The sequence below is a fragment of the Macrobrachium rosenbergii genome, chromosome 3 (assembly GCF_040412425.1).
Source record: "Macrobrachium rosenbergii isolate ZJJX-2024 chromosome 3, ASM4041242v1, whole genome shotgun sequence".
Taxonomy (NCBI): Eukaryota; Metazoa; Arthropoda; class Malacostraca; order Decapoda; family Palaemonidae; genus Macrobrachium; species Macrobrachium rosenbergii.
Genome location: NC_089743.1, coordinates 32,827,890 through 32,848,697, shown reverse-complemented (window position 1 = coordinate 32,848,697; position 20,808 = coordinate 32,827,890). Strand labels below are relative to the sequence as shown.

General features: G+C 36.9%; 1 protein-coding gene across 10 annotated transcripts in view; it reads right to left on the bottom strand.

The window, feature by feature from the left end:
- The window catches only part of LOC136854038 (mucin-2-like), a 228,554-nt gene that overhangs the window by 84,726 nt on the left and 123,020 nt on the right, over window positions 1–20,808 (bottom strand). For all 10 annotated transcript variants that reach the window (XM_067130120.1, XM_067130169.1, XM_067130096.1 and 7 more), the window contains exon 4: window positions 14,385–14,430. In XM_067130120.1, coding sequence (XP_066986221.1) covers window positions 14,385–14,430 — 46 coding nt within the window. The remainder of the gene's footprint in view (window positions 1–14,384; window positions 14,431–20,808) is intronic.

Genomic DNA, 20,808 nt, shown 5'->3' with positions numbered 1-20,808 from the left:
TCAAACTGGATGGTCTCTAATGGAGTATTTATTCAGAAAGAGTTACAAGCTTTCTTGGACAAACTGTTTGTCCAAGAAAGCTTGTAACTTTTCTGAATAAATACTCCATTAGATATCATCCAGTTTGAATGAGGTCCTTTAGTAATTCTACTATTGCACAGAACAATTGTGTATGTGATAAAGTTAATATATATATATATATATATATATATATATATATATATATATATATATATATATATATATATATATATATATATATTATACTGTATACATCTTGTACATTTGTGCTCTTTCATTATCTCTAACTGTACTCTTTTCACTCTGTACTTCATATAATCATTGTAAAAAAAAAAAATGATAAAATCACATGTGATCCTTGTATGTGGCTAATATGTTTTGGTGCTTGGAAGTTTTTATTCTAATTAGCAATTTTATAATTTTTAGGTTATTATCAGTCTAACTTATTAAAATGGGTCACCATACTTCCTTAATTTTTCATGTAGCTATCCTTTTTCTACATCATATGCACTTCATTTACTTCACTGACCTTATAATTTTCACTGAACTATTCCTTCTCAACACACGTACTGTGTGTGTATATATATATATATATATATATATATATATATATATATATATATATATATATATATATATATACACACACACACACACACACACACACACACACACACACATACACCTCAGGATAAGAAGGGGAGCCTCTATGGAACCGAAGTTAGAGTGAATGGAGACTGTTAAGTAAAAAATAATTAAAAACATAGAAACCTAACACAACCTTTTACACACAACCATTCACTCTTCTATGCAAACTTTGCTGCATTATGAAAACTTTTAATAGTTCTCTAAGGCAGTCCCCGGTTATCGGCAGCTGCGGTTATCGGCGCCGATCCCCACTTATTGGCGGTGTCAATCCCATTTATCGGCACCGATAACCAGGGATTGGCACTATTATCGCTGATTTTCAGTTATCATCACGCTGTTGGGAACGGAACTCCCGTCGATAACCGGGGACTGCCTGTATACTACTTTTATGCCAAAAATCCTTATCAAAACATGTCCATCATAGCTATCTTATGTTTTCCCCAGGTCCAAATATGCTACATACACCTTTTCCTTTATTCTTAAGCTTCTCACAGAACACTTCCATAGTTAACACTTGCTCCACAAATCCATTCCCTTGTCTAAACCCTTATTGTTCCTCCCCTACCATATCATACCTGCTATCTTATTTTTTCAATGAAAACCCACCATATACCTGAACAGATATAACACTTTAGATACGATTGAGGTACTGAAATTCCTATAACAACCTCCTTTCCCTTTATTGAGATGAATAATTATTCTTTTTCTTCATTCCTTTGGTTCATTACCTTTGTTTTTGCATTTACTTCTCTAAAAAATAGTATTTTCCCAAAAAGTATTTGATCCCTGAATTTCTCACAAACTTATCTGTTCAGGATACCCAAAAAGTTTTTCCCACTTATTAATCTTGTTTACCTTGACAAAATCTCTCACTTTTTGCAACTGTACTTAACACAATGCAATATTCTTTTATCTTTCACTAAACCTCCAACCTGATTTTTCATCATACACTTCTCTTGTTCATTCATTACATATCTCTCTATACCAGCAAGCAATCCTTGTTTTCAAAACCCAATCCCAATATTGTATGTATTCATCACATGTGCCTTCCATTTCCACACCTTTAATAATCCAAGCCATTTTTTTACTCATCTATTCCTGAGATGCTTTTATCACAAACTGTACCACAACATGAGATACATTTTCTTTCACACTGGATACCACAAGTGTCAATTTGATGCATACCTACATACACCTTTACTCATTGGCTGATGACATTTAATAAAATATGTACTGTACCGATTACATTAACCAGGACTATGTGCTTCAATACCCACCATGACACCAAAATTAATTGTACATCTAAATTCATGTAAAAGTTTCTGTTAAATCAGCAATTAAGCCAAAGCTTTAATGATGCTGAAATGCTCTAAGTGCATCTTCACATACTTTTTCAAGTTAATCATCCACATATCAAAACAGATATTGACAATTTCCTTTAACTTTACAGTTGCTCAATGATGTAATGCCTCAAAGTTATGCAGTCCTTATATTATCATCACTACCCACTGATTTACAACTCAGACAAAAATGATTTACAAATGGTTACCATCTACTGTAATCACTCTTTAAAATAAAAACCTTGAAAGGGTAATCTCTTACACCATGCAAAAATGGAAAACAGACAAGACAAAGCCATTTTTTATTCAAATCATAACTGCCACACAAGTAAAAAAAAAAGCATAATTAATGTCAAAGTACAATTAACAAAATAAAACTTCCAGTATACTATACCTCACAAAAAAGTGACTACTACACTATAGTCTTGACAGGAAGTATATAACAGAATGGAAATTTTTAAAAAGAAATAAAAGTAAAAACTATATAATAAAAATAAGAACAATAAATGAAATGAAACAAGTTTTTTAACATACCTATTTATCATATACATATGGCTATATTCATGTTCCTAATGTTCCCAAGTTCACAAAAGATAGTCTTACTTTGTATGTGCCATCTGGATCCTCTATGTGGGGCAGTAAGGATGGGCTTACAGGAGGTCACTCACTATGTGATTAATGGATTTATGGAGGAGGATAAAATGCTGAATGCCTCAGAGTCTTTGTGTACTCTTGTAGGACTGATAATCAGAAATCATGTACTGTACTGTATATGGTAGCACCTAGGTTTGTACATGAGAATGCCAAAAAGCTATAACATATAAATTAAATCACTTATATCACATAAGAGTCTCAAATTGGGAAAATAATACAACTGCTATCACCATGAGACATGGCCCATTACCTAGAAAGACTAAATAACTAGACATATCAAAATAAGGGCTCAGAAGATGAGGATACAGTCTGCAACCTCTTTCCCCAGAAGTAAAATGGCCAAATGAAACCACTTGTATCAATGAATACATATCCAACTATTAATGTCATAAAGTAGCAAAAGTACTGTCCTGGCCTGGTAGACTTGCACTCGAAACTGTTTTGCTTTGTCAACCATTATATTACAGCAGGTTATCAAAATTACTTGGCCTGGTCAGTAAGAGACCATGTTTTTAGTACGCTGCTTCTTCCCTTACCCTGCAGAGAGGAACAGTGTGGAGAAGTATCTGGTCCTCCACAGGTAAACCCTGCAACAAGAGGCCCTGGTCACTGGTGGTGATGTTGGTCAAAGGAAGAAATATAGCTACAGGGTGCAGTGAAACAATCCTGACAAGGGTTCAGGTCTTCACTACAAAGATGGGAGCTAATGACAAATCCACTGTCAACCAACCTCTACCATATATAATCACCCCAGACAGTGAGTGATCATTGCTGACCCATTTCAAAAATGTAAATACCAGTTGAAAGACTGCCTTCAGAGTGAGGTGTGGTAAAGGGGCTTCCTGAAGAAGCACCTGAGAAGGCTTCATAAAGCACTCACAAGACAAAGAAGAGAATCTAACTAGGAGGGTTGAGTGACACATGAGGAATCTTTTTTTTTTTTTAGGTTCTGGATGAGTTTCTTCAACTCTAAAGTGAAAGAGTGGATATATATTCCTTTGAGGATATAGACATACAACCCCCTGTATCAACAAATAAGGGCCGAGTGAAGTTGACTAGACTAGAAACTGAAAAAACTCAAGCACGGTTGAATTCATTGTCTAGCTCCTAGAACTAGCACTGCCATGTTTGCCAAACTCTGGAACTATTACAGTTGAACATCATGTACTACAAAAACATTTTTTATATTTTTAATCTTTTAAATGTTTTTTCTGTATATGTTACTGTACTATACAGGTATATTGTTTTGTATATTTTAACAAGTGATTGGGCACTTTCCCACTGACTTTTATCATTTTATGACTAAACACTGATTATGTATATACTATACAATGTGCAGTGCAGCTGAGCATCATGTAAGACAATATTTTTAACATATTTCAGCTGTTGAATTATTTTATACTGTACACTACTTTACTCTATGTTATTTTATATACCTTAACGTTTGTTTTAATGTGATTTGGCACTTTTTCATAGGCTATCCTCAGGTTATGATGGAGTTACATTCCTAACAACATTTCTTAACCCGATTTTCAACTTAAGTTGGAACACACCTAAACAAGCACCTACATCAACCTAATGCAGTAGCTAAGTCATAACCTAAGACATCAAAACACAACATTTCTGTGACATATATAGACTAAGAAAAAGACATGAAGGACATAAATGTAAAATACTACATATGAATTACTGTAAATAATGAAGTGATACTTAAAAAACACTGCAAGAATTATTTAATAATTCATGGGGACCGTGTCGTAACCATGAGACGTCACAGGTTGAAAGTGTTGTAACCTGAGGGTTGCCTAAATTGGTTTTTTATTTTTTAAGGCATTTTAACATTTGTTGCTGGTAGATGCAAAGATGCATAAACCTGCAGAAGTCAGTTATTATTTTACTCTTTAATTTTTGTTAAAAATTAAAGAATAAAATTAATAATGTAAAATTAACAATGCTGAAAAGGAAACAATGCAACTAAAGATATTACTGCAATAGGTCTCAATTCTCCCACCTGCCAAACCCAACTACAGAGAGCCAGATGTTTCCCTTGGACTTTCATTGCTGCTATCACCAGTCACTTGGCCCAAGGGTCAAGAGAAACTTATGAAGCAGTTTTTCCCCTCACCCCCTTAAATGAAGTGAAGTTATTTTGTTGTTGCTGGATGGACAGGGATGGGAAATGTGCAGCACTAAGCTAAATGGCTCCTAGAAGGTTCTCCTTTTTTGGATTGTTGAAGTGTCTCCAGTGTTTACAACCTGAATAAGTTTTGGCACATAAAGTCAAGCACATAGGCATCTGTAGAAACAAGGTGATCTCGTATGCACCACTCTGACTGTCCATCTCAGAAACATTAACTAAGCTTTGTAGTCCATAGCCTGGAACCTTTGGAGCTACAACAGGAGTGGGAGGGCTTGCCTTCATATATTGAAATCAGTGACTAACTTGATAACATCTACTACTCACATATCTGCTCTAGTCTCCTACCACAATATCTAACATTCTGAACTAAAGTCACCTCTGGTGGAAGAACTTTCCGAGAAAGCACCAACCTCATCTCATCCTATCCCTGTTACCATAAGACTTCATCATTGGCCATACCATTTTTTGGGCCAAAGTCACAACTGGGTGTTTTGTCCGTAGGCAGTCCCCGGTTATCAGTGGCCCTGGTTATCAGTGATCCGGTTTTACGGTGCTTGTCTAGCGATGACGATAACTGGATTTTCGGAGCTGATATGTGTCGATCTCCGGTTATCAGCGCCAATCCCTGGTTATCAGCAGCAATCCCCACTTAACAGCGGCACCGGTCCTGGTTATCGGCACAGATAACCGGGAATCAAAGCTATTATCGCTGATTTTTAGTTATCATCACGCCATCAGGAACGGAACCCCTGCCGATAACCGGGGACTGCCTGTATTGAGAATGGCAATAAAATACCTTAAGATACACATCTTCATCCTGAGGCATCAAATTTAGATCCTCTCTTGGTAGCCACCTCTCACTTTTAAAAAAGCTCATTTTCAAGAAGATAGAAAACCATTTTAACATGTAGAATGGAAGTCCAAAGCAGAGATTGTTCCATTCTCATAGTCTTGATAACATCCAACTACTCAGCCCACTTAGAAAGTAAAGAGATAACAGTACCTAGTACTTACTCTTGCTAGTAGGCTGTGGTGAAAAATTAGTGAAAAAACCCTCAATAATGTCTATCTTGTTTGTTATCAAGGTGAATAAGGATGGAGAGAAAGGAGCCAATAAATATCTTGCCATTGCCTTCAATGCTAATACAGGATGGTAAACCTGCACCGAACAATCATGAATCTTGCAAAGGTTGTGCAGCTACTGTATCATATAAAAAATATAATGATGACAACCATGGATTGGCCATAATTCTGGCTGGTTCCTCATTCATCCATCTGGAAGCTTACATCAGTAACAATGTTTAAGAGCAGGGACAGAACCAGATTAAACATACACCTGGTGATGTTGTCTATAATACAGCTGCTGCTGACTTCAGTAGCTAAGACTTCCCTCTTGGGTTTTTGGGACTGCTCCAAGCCAAAAATCTTGAAAACCATGTTGATAAATTTTTAAAAGAAGCTTCATTCTGTAAGACCATGGCTGTCTCTTGGTCATCTTCACTGGAGTGCTCAAGCATGGCTGGGTTCTGCAATGGGACAAAGTGCACCTTCCTGGCATATGCTGCTTTTGCTTTTGGTGTGGTGTGAGTCTTCAACACAGCCAACAACTCATCAGAAGCAGGAGCTCCCATCATAATAGTAGGTGAACAAATGGCTGGCACTAGAAAAAAGCAAACATTTAACATCTTCTCCTAGGACTAGCAATGATCTATCTATTTTTTGGTTGGCGGTCTGTAGCAAGGACAAACAAGAACCCTTTTTCCTTGCTGACACTTGACACTGACTATTACTGCTAGTTTTTTGTGGTATATTCTCGGGGATGAAAAAGGAACTTACTCTTGCTGTCCTTGCCCTAAGCATGAAGTCAAAAGATCACACTTGGTGAACAGTTCCTTGGAACAGCATAAGCCACTATTGGATATTGTAAAAAACAACAGTTACAGTCAAGATTCTTGGCATGATTGCTAACTCAACAATCTCAGTCGCTCCTGGAGTGAAGCGGTCATGGACACAGCTGCAGTAACAGCTGCTAGAAGCAGACATACTGTCCTGATATGTGTCTGCTGGCATCACTCAGCTATTTGGGTGCAACCTCTGAGTTAAGTATACCTTAGTTTTACCAGACCACTGAGCTGATTAACAGCTCTCCTTGGGCTGGCCCGAAGGATTAGAGGAAGAAGACCCAGAGGAAGAGCATTAATCCTTAACCAGTAGGTTAAGAGTACCAGTTTAAGCTTATTTCCCACAAAATCAGCAAATAGAATATATAGAATACAGAATTTAGAACAAAGGCCAAGTGCTGGGATGTATGAGGTCATTCATCGCTGAAACATTGAGAGTTAAAAGGTCTGAAAGGCGTAACAGGAGGAAAACCTCACAGTTGCACTATGAAGCAACTGTTAGGAGAGGGTGGAAAGTAAGATGGAAGAAAGAGAATATGAACAGAGGTACAGTAAAAGAACAAAATCAAAATCAGCAATAATAGGGGACTGGTGTTTCTAAAGAATGAGTACAAGGGAAAAAAGGTATTTTTAGTGAATACCTGCATACTCAACCGGTTATGAGATCCCTTGAAGAGATTATGTATGAACCTCCCCTTGAATAGTGACTGATACAGAAAAGAGGGTGTGAATGCTTGCAACAGGTCAGATAGTGGAAATTCTCAGCTCTGGCAGTAGTACAGCTGTGAATGCATATGCAGCAATTACTCCTGGAGGAGCAGTTTTCTCTAACCAAACCTCACTGGTCGCAGTCATCTCTTATGGACAACTAATGATCACAGCAGAAGTCAAACAGGTAGGATGTTCAGCTGGTATGTCAGGAGTGAAGCACAAAAGCAGAGTTGAGAAGGCACGCCAGTCAGTGAGCAAGGCAAGTATGAAGTGGATGAGTCTGATATTAACCTAATCACTGAAGATGGGTCAGGAACTAGCATGGCCAGTAGCAGGTCAGTCATTAGCAAGGCAAATGTGGAACAGCAAGACTACTAGAGGGGAAGCAGCGGACAAGGAGTGAGCATAATAAAAGACAGGCTAGTTAGTGGGCACAAGTGCAAGCACAGGAGAACAGCTGAAGACTGGACACAGTACAAGGACTGGCACTCCACTGACATGGCCGATGACAAAGACAACTTAATTACTGAACAGGAGACAGAAGGATCCAAATCAAAGAAAGTAGACACTTCCGCAGCAGAAATTTTTGAACAACACACATTGCATGTCCTCTGCCTGCGGCAAAAGCAATGAATGGGTGGCAGCAGCCTGTCAGCATGCACAGCCACTAGAACGTGTCACTAGTGAGGAACAGTTAACACACCTGACTACAACAGCAAGGACAAGAAGAGTCTGTTGCCTGTTGCGGGAGGATGTAAGCGCATAACTGACCTTACCCAGAAATCTTGACAGAATATAATGGGGCACAGTGAATCCATGCATTGGTGCAAAGCAAATGCATGCAAACTCACACCAATAAAACAAACCTATTCAGTGAAAAAAAAGGTGCTAGCATGCAAAACATAAAAAAAAAAAAAATTTACTGTAGCTATCCCTATTACACTGAAAGATGATTAATAACAGAATGAATAAATCTCACTGCTTAAGGAAAAGCTGAATAGTTAAAATTAGGTAAAATTGTGGATCACAACAGATGCAACTAATACACAATATTGCTTTTGAGATTATACACCTGTTCATTATTACAATGCACAAATGCTCAGAAAATTAATTGAAAAAGATAAATTAAACACATAAAAATAAAAAAAAAGCAAAGAAGCAAAACTTGTTCCAAGAGCTATTAGGATACAACTCTTTGGCTATTGAGCAGGCAATTCAAAAGAAAAACTGACAACTAAACAATACCTGCTAAATAAAGAATACACTGTTTCACTGCTTACTTAAAGCATTGGAGTGACAAAAAGGACTAATGCAAATTATTTTCAGAAAAAAATAGAAAATTAGTAAAAGGCCCTGGAAGAGTTATCTTGCGTGAAGTAAACACAAACAAGCATGTTAACATAAGCGAGGTAGAATAACTAGGATCCATTTGGCACACGGTCAGTAAGACTATCTTTTGTCTGACAGATTAAAGACTAATTAACCTAGGAACATTCAAGATACAAATATAAGCATATATATGAAAAATGGGTTGTGGTAAAACAATCTGAAATTTAACAACTGCAAAACTGTAGATATGAATTAGAGAATACTGATAGCTAACTACTGTAATTTGCAAGAATAAAAATTGCTGACATCAACACATCAGTAACTGAATATTCATAATCACAGCAACAGACGACATCCAATGCAATACTTAGTAAGTAATGTCACATTCAAAAGCAAGTAGAGGATGATTTACAAAATGATTCTTACATCAGATTTCACAAAAACACAACAACCCAGACAATTTTCAGCCTTCACCCATGATCTTTCAGAAAAAAATTCTCCCGTTCAGTGCTGCAAAATATTTTAAGAAAATCAAAATTTCTTTGATAAATATATTTGACTCAAAATACAAATATTTGGTGGAAAACCACATTGAATTTTAGCAATATTACTGGCAATAAATTCAATATTATTTATCATCTTCACCAACTGCTCCTATGTTATCCAGATATTTTCCAAATATTGCAGTTATTTAATTTCAGTAAAGATTTTACTTATGGTTTCAGGTTTAACAATTTCTATTACGATAGACTTTTATCAAGTTACTTTGCCATATATATAAAGGTCATAGGGTAACAAGATATTTCCTTGCAAGTTATATTAGCCAAGCTTCAGATGCCACCTAGTTGGTATGTTCCATTCAGCCTACTAATGCAAGCTCTGCTCCTTTCTAACTTTTCTGTGACTCTATCCAGCAAACAAGCCGATTCCCAAAATTGTCTTCCTAGCTGCTACATGCTCATCATACCATCACAGTTTCATTTTAACTTTTGTATCTGATCCATCTCTTCATGTTTTAGTTTTATACTGTCTGTTTGTGTTAGGGGTGCTATCCTGGACATCTTCCCTTCCTGGGTTACCATAACCACAGTAATTTTCTACTTTTCCAGTTAATTATTTCAGGGAATTATTGTGGATTTACTTCTTCCTTTTTCTGTTGATTTTTTGTTTATGGGCTTAATATAATTCTCCTTGGAATAGGCAGTTCTGCCTTGCCTTGCTGTACATGCTTATTCTGGTCATTTCCCTTTACCTCACATTCACATTTCCTCGTACCCTTCTTCAGTTTGATGATGTTAGCACTGAACTGCTGTTGGCCTCTTTCACTTGTTTTTTTGATATCCAGAATTATGATCATGCACTTTTCTTGAGGTCAGTGCTGAAAGTGAGTCTGGTTAGCTGACCCAGTTACAGTGTTTACCTAGGCTTATTTCTTACCCTTAGTTTACCTAGGCTTACTTCTTACCCTTAGTGCAAGAGTCAATATGCCTCACAGTATATTTAAAGTGTCTAGAGGTGGTATGCAAATTTACTGGGAGTGGCCTCATAAAACAGTGGTGCATCTTCAAGCAGAAATAGGCAAATAAGCAACAATCATCAAGTATTCCAGCCAAAGCAAAGGATACTGGATTCTCGAAACTCACTCACCAGCCACTTCAGTTAAGCACAGTGCTTCATCCAACAATTTGTTACCCCAAAAGATACCTCCTCCATGATCTACAGCCAGTTCTGGCAAAGAAGCAGCTTCCTCTTGTGAATCAAGCTTTCCTGGCTGCCACCTTCAGTTCTGCAGGCTCATCTGGCTAACAGGGAATTAGCTCTTCCTACCTCCCTACTCTGGGGTGTAATATCCCAACCAAGACAGGTGTGACAGTTCACTTGTTACTACTGACTTCTTTCAAGCCTCCCCATATGACATCACCACCACCCACTTGTGCTCAGCCATAGCTGCTTCATCCTACAGTGGCTCTCCTGGTTCAATTTCACCACAGAGTCATGTCATCACTCCAGTCATAATTGTGGTCAATGACTGGCTCTTCCTTAAACAAGCTGCTTGTACCCTTTGATTCTAATGATCCCACTGCTGCTAATGGGTTTTCAGTTGATGCAGCCCACCTTCCCCTGTCAGAAGCATCCACAACATCTGCTGCCTGCTGACCATTCGGAGCAGTACCTGCACTACTCTTCCTCTGAATCACCAAAAGGAGATACCAGTGCTGATTTCCACAGTCAGGCCATATGTACTCCTAGAAGTCACGAATGCAGCCGATTCAAGACCCATGTTTTGTGCCCAGAATTGTTCAAGGTCCAAGGTCATGCCCCATAACCATTTAGGATATGCTTGCAGGAGGTCTTGCTCAAAAAGGCACTCTCCTTTCAGTGTCACAATTATCCTTTGGTGCATGAAGGCAGGCATTCTTCAAGGGCCAGACAGAGAGGCAACCATTCCTTGTGCTTCAGCAACTAGTTGGGTGGCAATTAGCGTTCGACCCGTGCCAGACCATCAACTACTTCCCTACTGTCAGAATGAGCCAGGGAGATGTCATTCCACTTCATCATTTTCTCTTTTGCCCACTCCTTGAGTGATATTTCTCACCTTCCATCAAGTACGAGAAGGTAACTGCTGTTGCTATCACCAAACCATGCAGCTTCCTACTTTTATCACCAAGGGACATGTGTCTGGTTCATTAGCTGGTGTAATGGGCAGAACCTTGATATGGTCTGTGCCACTATTCCAATGATGGCAGAGTTCTTTCCCTCCCTCCAACTTCAGAGGGTGATGTCTCTCTTTGCCACTGAAGGTTACTGATCAGGTCCACCACACTGCCTGGAATTAACTGCCTTACAGATCTGAGCAAATTTGATTATAAATTTTGTAAAACCTGCTCCAATGCATTCCCCTCATGCCCTTGAGTTGAGATTTATCTTGATGTTGTGAAGAATTCTAACATGACCCCTTGGCAGAAGCATCTCTTGTTGACCTGATGTTGAAACTCATATTCTTTCTGGCTCTGGCTTATTTTAGGAGTAAACCAACTCCCTGCCTTATCATGGATTGTGACTGCTAGAATTGGACTTAGATTGGCTTCTCCTTCCTGCCTGAATTTTTTAGCAAGACTCATTATCTTAGTGGTCCAAATGTGACCACAGAACCATTTGTCCTCCCAGCTTTCTCCAAGATCACTTCTAGGGAGGAAGATCAATTCCCCTGACTTAAGTTTTACCAGAAGAGATAATGCCTTCTGACCTGATAATTCTTGTATTTTCTGAGTCTAAGATCATAGGACGAAGCGTACAACATACCTAAAAATACAACTCTTTACTGCCTTCGACAGGTTTTCGTGAGTCCACTTCATGGTCTCTGAAGAGGAAGTGGTGAGGGTGGAAGTTACATGAAATTCATGTGAGTTCATCCTCTCTAATTTCAAATTTAATCTCAAGTTGCTTCTTATTTTGAGGGCAAATACTTGGAGATGCCTTGTAACTTTTACAAAGCTTTACCTCAGGGATATTACAAATACAAACTTGTCTCCTCACTAGATATAGTTGTCATGGCAGGTCATATCCTATCTATATCTTATCCACCTAATCCTGACCTTTCAGTTCTTGCATGTATCTGGCACAACCTCAAGATGTGGCCACCTATGGTACAGGTCAGCATGTCTACTGCTTAAGGTATAAACTATGTATACCAAGAACATGCTACCATTTTTATTTTTGATATTAAGTACAGTAGTAGGTTATACCTAGATGACACAGTGTAAATGTCATTTTACCTTTTCCATACTTATAAGATCATATTAAAGACAAAACACAGACATGAGAGAAAGATATTTCAGACAATTTTTTTTTTACTAGTTATTCATGTTTTGAACACTGCCTCTTAATTATTTTGCAATTCGAAAAAATACGACAGCTAGGAAAAACTAACAGACTTCTTCATCTAAAAAGAAAAGGGTCTCAGACATCCTTGAAAATGAACAAAGAAGGATACCTAGCAATATGATCAATTATACAATATGCAAAAAGGCATCCGTTATCTACAAAACATATATCTTTCTTTAACTATGTGCGAATTGGTACACATGTATTGAATGTATTTCAGAATTTTGGAAATTTGTTCTGTCTCTCTTAATAAAATTTTTTAGCCTTTTACTCTGCTATGTTTTGTACTCTGTCCCATTTTGGTCTTCAGCAGCTGACTTATGCCTTAGATTTTGACACAGAAGACTTGAGTGCCATTGAATTTCTTACACTAGATCTTAGAATAATCTTTGACATCACATTCAATCAGCTCATTGTGCATATTTTACAAAATCTTAATGCTGGTCATTCTTTACATCCAAATCTTCCTACACTATACCATCTGCTACGTATTACTAAATATGTAATCTTACCTTTTTTTCAAGTTCATTAATGTACAGTTTTCTAAGTTTGTTCCAGCTGTAAACAAGTTATGAAACTGTTGAGTCAGAACTTAAGTTCAAACTGGGAGTAAATGCTTTTATGTTGAGCACGCTCACAATTCTCATGTTATAGTTTATTTTTTTAATGTTTTGTATGTTTATTCTTTACTTCTGTATTTCTTCTTTTGTACTGAGCTTCTTTCTCTACTGAAGCCCTTAAGCTTGTAGCATTCTACTTTTCCAACTAGGGTTACTGGGTGGCTAATAATAATACTTTAATAACTAATATCAAATGTGTTAATTGCCACAACTTTAAATATAAATGGACCCTCTAAATATAAACAGAAATGAAACAGTTCAATAAAATCAAAGAAACCCAAATGTAAGAATCAATTTGTAAGGTCCTTACAAGTACAAATACTAAAACATCCTTATGAATATACTGTACTTAAATTTTCTTCAAAACATATAGATTCAGTTATAGAATATAGCACTGAGTTTAATATATCTTGGCTGCTATGCTCAGGAAAGAAGTAATTAAATTCACCTACAATAATGGCCTGTCAATTTAAAGATGATAATAAATTACACTACCAATGTAAGATACTGAAATACACCAGGGTATCAAACAGAAAGTTGAAACAACATGCAATTTATCATACATAAGCTACTCAAAGCCCATAAAACTCTTCACAGACATAAAAAGGTAGAAATGAGACTCTCCTTATAATATACAACAACTCCCTCTGTATACTTTAGCTATGAACTCCTGCTACATGTGCAAACTAATAGTGTAAAATATTTTAAAAATAAAAGTATTACTATTATTCCACATGCAAATACAATGGTTAAAACAATGTATGCATAATATTAATTAACAAATATAATCACTGACTAAGACCTAAAAATTATTTCAATTTTAAATCTCCCCCAACACATCTAAACATGCAGTTGACCTTGAAAAAACTAACCTCATGAATTATTCATGAAATCTAAATTTTTTCTTACCATATTTTGCAAAATATAAACTCTAAACCATTTTACAAAAATGAATATGAAATATCTAAGACAAAAAATATTAATACTGTACTCAGTTCATGGGAAAAGAACATCTTAATAACACCCCTCTTAAAAAGGAGGAAATTTCTCATGTACATCTGCAAAGATTTGGTAAACACAAGAATTATCTGAAGTACCACTGTAAAGAGTCAAACAAAAGTCCATTTATACTTACCGAGCTAGGGAGAGTCTCTAAAAATGTCTCTAGAGCATGGGGATCTCTGCAAAATAAGCAGAAAAGTTTCAGTACAGTATTTGTAAATAATACTCATGGATGTGACAACAAAATGCACCAGATTTCAAAACAACAAAGAGAATGTTCGCTTTACTAATTTTGCTATTGCACTCAGTAGATCTGAAAGCCAGTCTGAAAGCCAATACACTGGCTTTCAGATATACCCATAGTACAAATATATAACTTATATTAAGTTTTATATGCTTCAAGTGACCGAAAGGCTTTCATGTTTCCAGCTGATACCAGCTTACCCTTCTGGGTACTAAAAGCTAGCATTTTGAAGAACAATATCTATGTATTTTCTATAATTTTCTCTACTTTTACTTTCTATCATTGTCCCTACTGTTACTATAATTTTCTTATGGATGAAATATAAATGTACCAGCTGACAAGTTTCAGTAGATTGTCTTAAGTTTAACGGCCTGTTGCAGCTTGCGCTGAAAGTAAATCGCATATGTAAAAACCTCAGGTTTGTATGTTAGGGAAAATACAAATTACTTAAAAAATTTGTCATTTTAACCAACTATCTGTTCCTAAGTCATGGTTCATATACAGTTAATATATCATTGATTGTTTTATAGCTGTCATACATGTAGATCTATTTATAGCTGAGTAATAAATGTTATGATTTTGGTTTTTATCTCATATTTTCCCATTTCCTTTATAAGTGTCGAACAAAACACTGTATCTAAGTTATACCTTTCTGTTACTCTGCTCTTATAGACATTATAGGTAACCTTACCTATCACTTAATACTAATTTTTGGCTGACCACTGGATGAACACCCGGAGGGCTTTTATTGAATATCTCTTCTCTATTTCAAAAAATTTCTTTCATTCATCTGAGTTAAAGCCAAAATAAACTTGTTAAAACATTATTCAGCTACCTCAGATAATGGACATTGTCATGAATTTAAATTTTTATGCCAATATGTAAGAGTTCCTCTGTTGTAGACTTGATCAAATGTAGTATTTTGTATATTCTGTAATTATGTTAACAAACTTGTGCAGCTGTACATCTTGGAATAAATACATGTCTCCAAAGTAAAGTTATATATGATGATAACAAGTATGAGTTAGTTAAATGTGGCCAAAACTGACATATTTGACATTATAAATGATAAGAAAAGATTAGAAGTAGGAAATGTTTACATCGTTAATCTGCAGACAATTTATTCTTGCAGGTGTACTGACAGAGTTAACAATTCTGTTGCTCCAACTGTTAGCAAAACTTGTTTATTTTAAGATTTTTTTATAGCGTAGTCGCTTGTTCCATCCTCAAGGAGTTAGTCCCATGGTGTGCCAGTGCTCCATGGTGACTAGACTAGTATCAAAGAAATATTTTTCTAGCCTGGTCTTGTAGCCGGATATTGTGTCGTAATGAAAACACTATGACACGTGATAGAGTATAATGGACTCAAAGATAAGAGGGCATTTTCCCTTATTTTAGCAAAGCTGTACCCAGTTTTCCTACGTCAAAAAATGCAAGAAGTGACTATTGCGCATCCACACCCGCCATCTTGTTCATGACCAATAGCCAACATGCTTCCACAACCTGGAGTGGACCTGTTCGCCACATACGAGAATCACAAACTCCCAGTATATGTATCTCCGAACTTGGACAATCAAGCAATAGCAAGAGATGCCTTCCTACAAGACTGGAACAAGTGGAGGATGATGTATTTTTTTCCTCCATTATCCCAGATTTCGAAGGTTTTGAGCAAACTCCTAACCTTCAAAGGAACAGCTTATTTAATAGCCGCAAACTGGCCAAACAGGCATTGGTTCCTATCACTTCAACAACGGGTGAAAAAATCAATTCCACTGTTGTCCGCTGTTCTATCCCAGAGAGTAGGAGGGAAAATCATTTACGCATCCTCCTATCTGAGCCGAGACCTTCACGTATGGATTTTTTAAACATTATCTACCCTTAAAACTACTCAATCAACACTGCTAGGTACCTAGTGCAAAAATTACAGACATCATCTATCCGACAATACCATCTTGGAATAAATACATGTCTCCAAAGTAAAGTTATATATGATGATAACAAGTATGAGTTAGTTAAATGTGGCCAAAACTGACATATTTGACATTATAAATGATAAGAAAAGATTAGAAGTAGGAAATGTTTACATCGTTAATCTGCAGACAATTTATTCTTGCAGGTGTACTGACAGAGTTAACAATTCTGTTGCTCCAACTGTTAGCAAAACTTGTTTATTTTAAGATTTTTTATAGCGTAGTCGCTTGTTCCATCCTCAAGGAGTTAGTCCCATGGTGTGCCAGTGCTCCATGGTGACTAGACTAGTATCAAAGAAATATTTTTCTAGCCTGGTCTTGTAGCGGATATTGTGTCGTAATGAAAACACTATGACACGTGATAGAGTATAATGGACTCAAAGATAAGAGGGCATTTTCCCTTATTTTAGCAAAGCTGTACCCAGTTTTCCACGTCAAAAAATGCAAGAAGTGACTATTGCGCATCCACACCCGCCATCTTGTTCATGACCAATAGCCAACATGCTTCCACAACCTGGAGTGGACCTGTTCGCCACATACGAGAATCACAAACTCCCAGTATATGTATCTCGAACTTGGACAATCAAGCAATAGCAAGAGATGCCTTCCTACAAGACTGGAACAAGTGGAGGATGATGTATTTTTTCCTCCATTATCCCAGATTTTGAAGGTTTTGAGCAAACTCCTAACCTTCAAAGGAACAGCTTATTTAATAGCCATAAACTGGCCAAACAGGCATTGGTTCCTATCACTTCAACAACGGGTGAAAAATCAATTCCACTGTTGTCCGCTGTTCTATCCCAGAGAGTAGGAGGGAAAATCATTTACGCATCCTCCTATCTGAGCCGAGACCTTCACGTATGGATTTTTTAAACATTATCTACCCTTAAAACTACTCAATCAACACTGCTAGGTACCTAGTGCAAAAATTACAGACATCATCTATCCGACAATACCAGTCCGTATGGAAGATATGGTTAGATTATATCCATACTGAGAGCCCAGTTGAAATTTCTATACAAACACTTTTAAATTTTCTGATATATCTTTTTGAAGACAAACGCCTTGCGGTTACAACGATCATGGCATACAAGGCAGCATTAACAGAACCCTTGCTTTATGGATTTGGGATTGACACCAGCATAGAAGTTGTTACTTCTCTTCTGGTTGTTTGCTCTACAAAGACCCGTTCCCAAAGACTCCCAATTGCTTGGTCCCTGAACAAGGTACTTGGACTTTTATCTACCCCTCAATTTAGCGGACCCAATACAACCGCAACTCACAAGCTACAAAAGGTGATATTCCTGACTGCATTAGCATCAGGAGCCCGTATTAGTTAACTGGGCTCTCTTAGAAACTGCTGATAATCAATTATTATTGTCCCCTGGCCCATCATTCCTGGACATGAATGAGGATCCTTTAAGAAGGAAGTCTCCTATTCTTACCAGGCAAAACATTATGCCCTCTTCAAGCACTTAAGGTTTACCTAGAGGTCACGGCAAACATCCCAGAAGGTCCGATTTTCCTACACCCTAGCACAAATAAACCTCCCTCTCTACAGGGGCTAAGAATAATTTTAGTGTTCCTCATTAAAAAAGCAAACCCACACTCCTTTCCTAGGTCACATGACATTAGGAAATTAAGTATGTCATTGGCCTTCTTCAGAAATGTCTCTTTTGAAGAAGTCTCCGAAAGTACAGGGTGAGCATCAGAGACAGTGTTCTTAAAACATTACTGCCATGAGCTCAAACAAATTTGTCTGCACTGCATGTCAGTAGGTGGTATGGTTAGTCCTGACCCCATAGGCTCTACAGCAGAAAACCAGGGGTCTTCCTAAAGAGTGAGTATGCTGACTATTGCTGGGGAAGATACGAAAAGACTACAACCACACCCAGCATACTTAGGTAAGTCACTACAGAACTTCACTCTAAAAATGCAAGTTCTTGTTTAGTTTCTCATTTCTTGCTACCAAAACCCCAAAAGGTTTTTTAGATTAAGGAATGGGGCTTGAAACTTGTGACTTGACCTTGGACCATAAATGTTTATTTCCTTTGGTTTGTTTGGGATTAAAATTTTGACAGCTTAAGCCTTTTGTCACCTGTCAATTTCTTTTGTAAAGCTCCTTGAGGATGAAACAAGCAACTACACTATCAAAAAACAGGTTTTGTCATAGCAAAAAACCTAATTTTGGTAGTCGCTGTTGAGTCCTCAAAACCCTCCCACTTCCCTGACAAAAAGGCATGGGATTTAGGCTAGGGATCATCCTACACTGACCAGCAGAGAGTAATGGAGCTGGTCTTTTGCCCGGCCTGGTCGTAAACAAGATGGCGGGTGCGCATATGCAATAGCCACTTCTTGCATTTTTTGACACAGGAAAAACTGGGTTCAGCTTCGCTGAAGATAAGAGAAAATGCCCTCTTATCTTCGAGTCCATCATGTCATAGTGTTTTCATTACAACATAATACCCAGCTACAAGACCAAGCTAGAAAAATATTTCTTTGACACAAGTCTAGTCACCATGGAGCACTGGCACACCATGGGGGTAACTCCTTGAGGACTCAACAGCGACTACCAAAAATAGGTTTTTCCTACGTCAAAACCTGTTTTTTTTATGGCAACATTAATACATCCATAAGGACAAGAAGTCATAATAGGAGACATGTGCTTGTGGATTTTAATAACTTTTGCAAAAAAATTAGCAAAACAGCTTTAACAAAGCAATCTTGTCAGGTACATGAACGGTAAATTTAGTTCTATGCTTAAAACAGTGAAGGTGAGCCGTTCTTTTACTATGTTAAGAAATTTCAGTTTAATTATAGCCTTTTACAAGATCTAGTACTTGATTTGCTTATTTAAACTGAAAATCTGAGATTAATGTAGATATTTACTTAGTCTTAGATTGTGAACATAAATATACTGATTCCTTGGAATGCTGTATCCCTAGATTACATGGTCAAGAATTATTATCCGTTAACAATACGCACCCTAATATATATATATTAGTATTATGAAATTAGGCTCTAAAATTTGGACCCATACCTACATTAACTATAGAAAATCTAATCGATACTATATTAGTAACAGAATAACAGTATACAGTATATACAGACTCTTCGTCAGGCTTAATAATCATATTAGCCAATGTACTTGTAAAGTCATCTGTGAAGTCATTTGTGAAGTCTCTGCTGAACGCGTTGTTTGTAAAGTCTCTGTTGAGCAAGTTTTCTGTGGGGACATCCCATTTTCTTTGCCTCTACAATTAGCCACGCCTAACGTGCCAGGTCACGCAAATTCAATCATTTAAACTATGTATATAATTGTTTACCTGTTGTCAATTGTGTATCGTGTATTTCTGCTTTCACAGGCATCAAGATTGTATTCAATTTCAGTTCTGTCTATTTTCACATTGTAAAGTGTACTCATTCGCTGTATTTATTGTTAATTATTATTGACCTCAGGTCACTTATGCTCCCATTGTATTCCGCGACACAACGTCAGTACCGCTATATAAACCCCCTGGATCATGAATAAATCAGCAGTACTCTTTTACCTGCTCGTTTTTCTTTTTTGCACCTCTTAAATACTGAATAAAACACCAAAATTATGAGAGCAATTAGATACAAAATAAACCCTCTCCAAATACTTTTCCTTGTGCTATTATTTACCTAAAAAAGATTCAGAATCAATAAATTATTCAGAGAAGATAAAACAGTAACAATTTTTGTTTCATATGTAAAAAAAAATACTATGCAGAGGTTTTAATCTCAGGAATTAGGTAACTCTATTAATAATTATTTTATCTGTCATATTAATTTAACAAATACTAATAATTTGTTTGTCATATTAAGTTGTACCTTCATAATATATAAGGCAGTCCTTGGGTTACAGAGGGGGTTCTGTTCCAGTGGCGTGCCGAAGTCAGAAAACGCCACAACTCAGAACATCAGCGCCTATGGCACTGTAATCCTAGTTATGGCACCGTAACTTTGGAACATCAGCCATAGCCCTGAACCAATTTTTTACTAATATATTTGAAAAAGCACTGTATGTATGGAACACAGTAAGTCAGAGCTGCCCTAACCCAGGGACTACCTACCATTTATATGTGCCATCCCTGAATATAAAAATTCTATTACAGTAATTCAGATAGTATATCATTAGTTTGGTCAACTGTATAAATAAAGATCTGAATATTACTCTTAATTATATTGTAAACTTGCTGATGGACTGTGAGGTGTGGCTGAACATAAATGGATAATTAAAGATCTCAACACTTCAATGCTGATCATTAGCCAGATCTAATAGCACGTGACACAATACCAAGGAAAGTATGAAATGATAA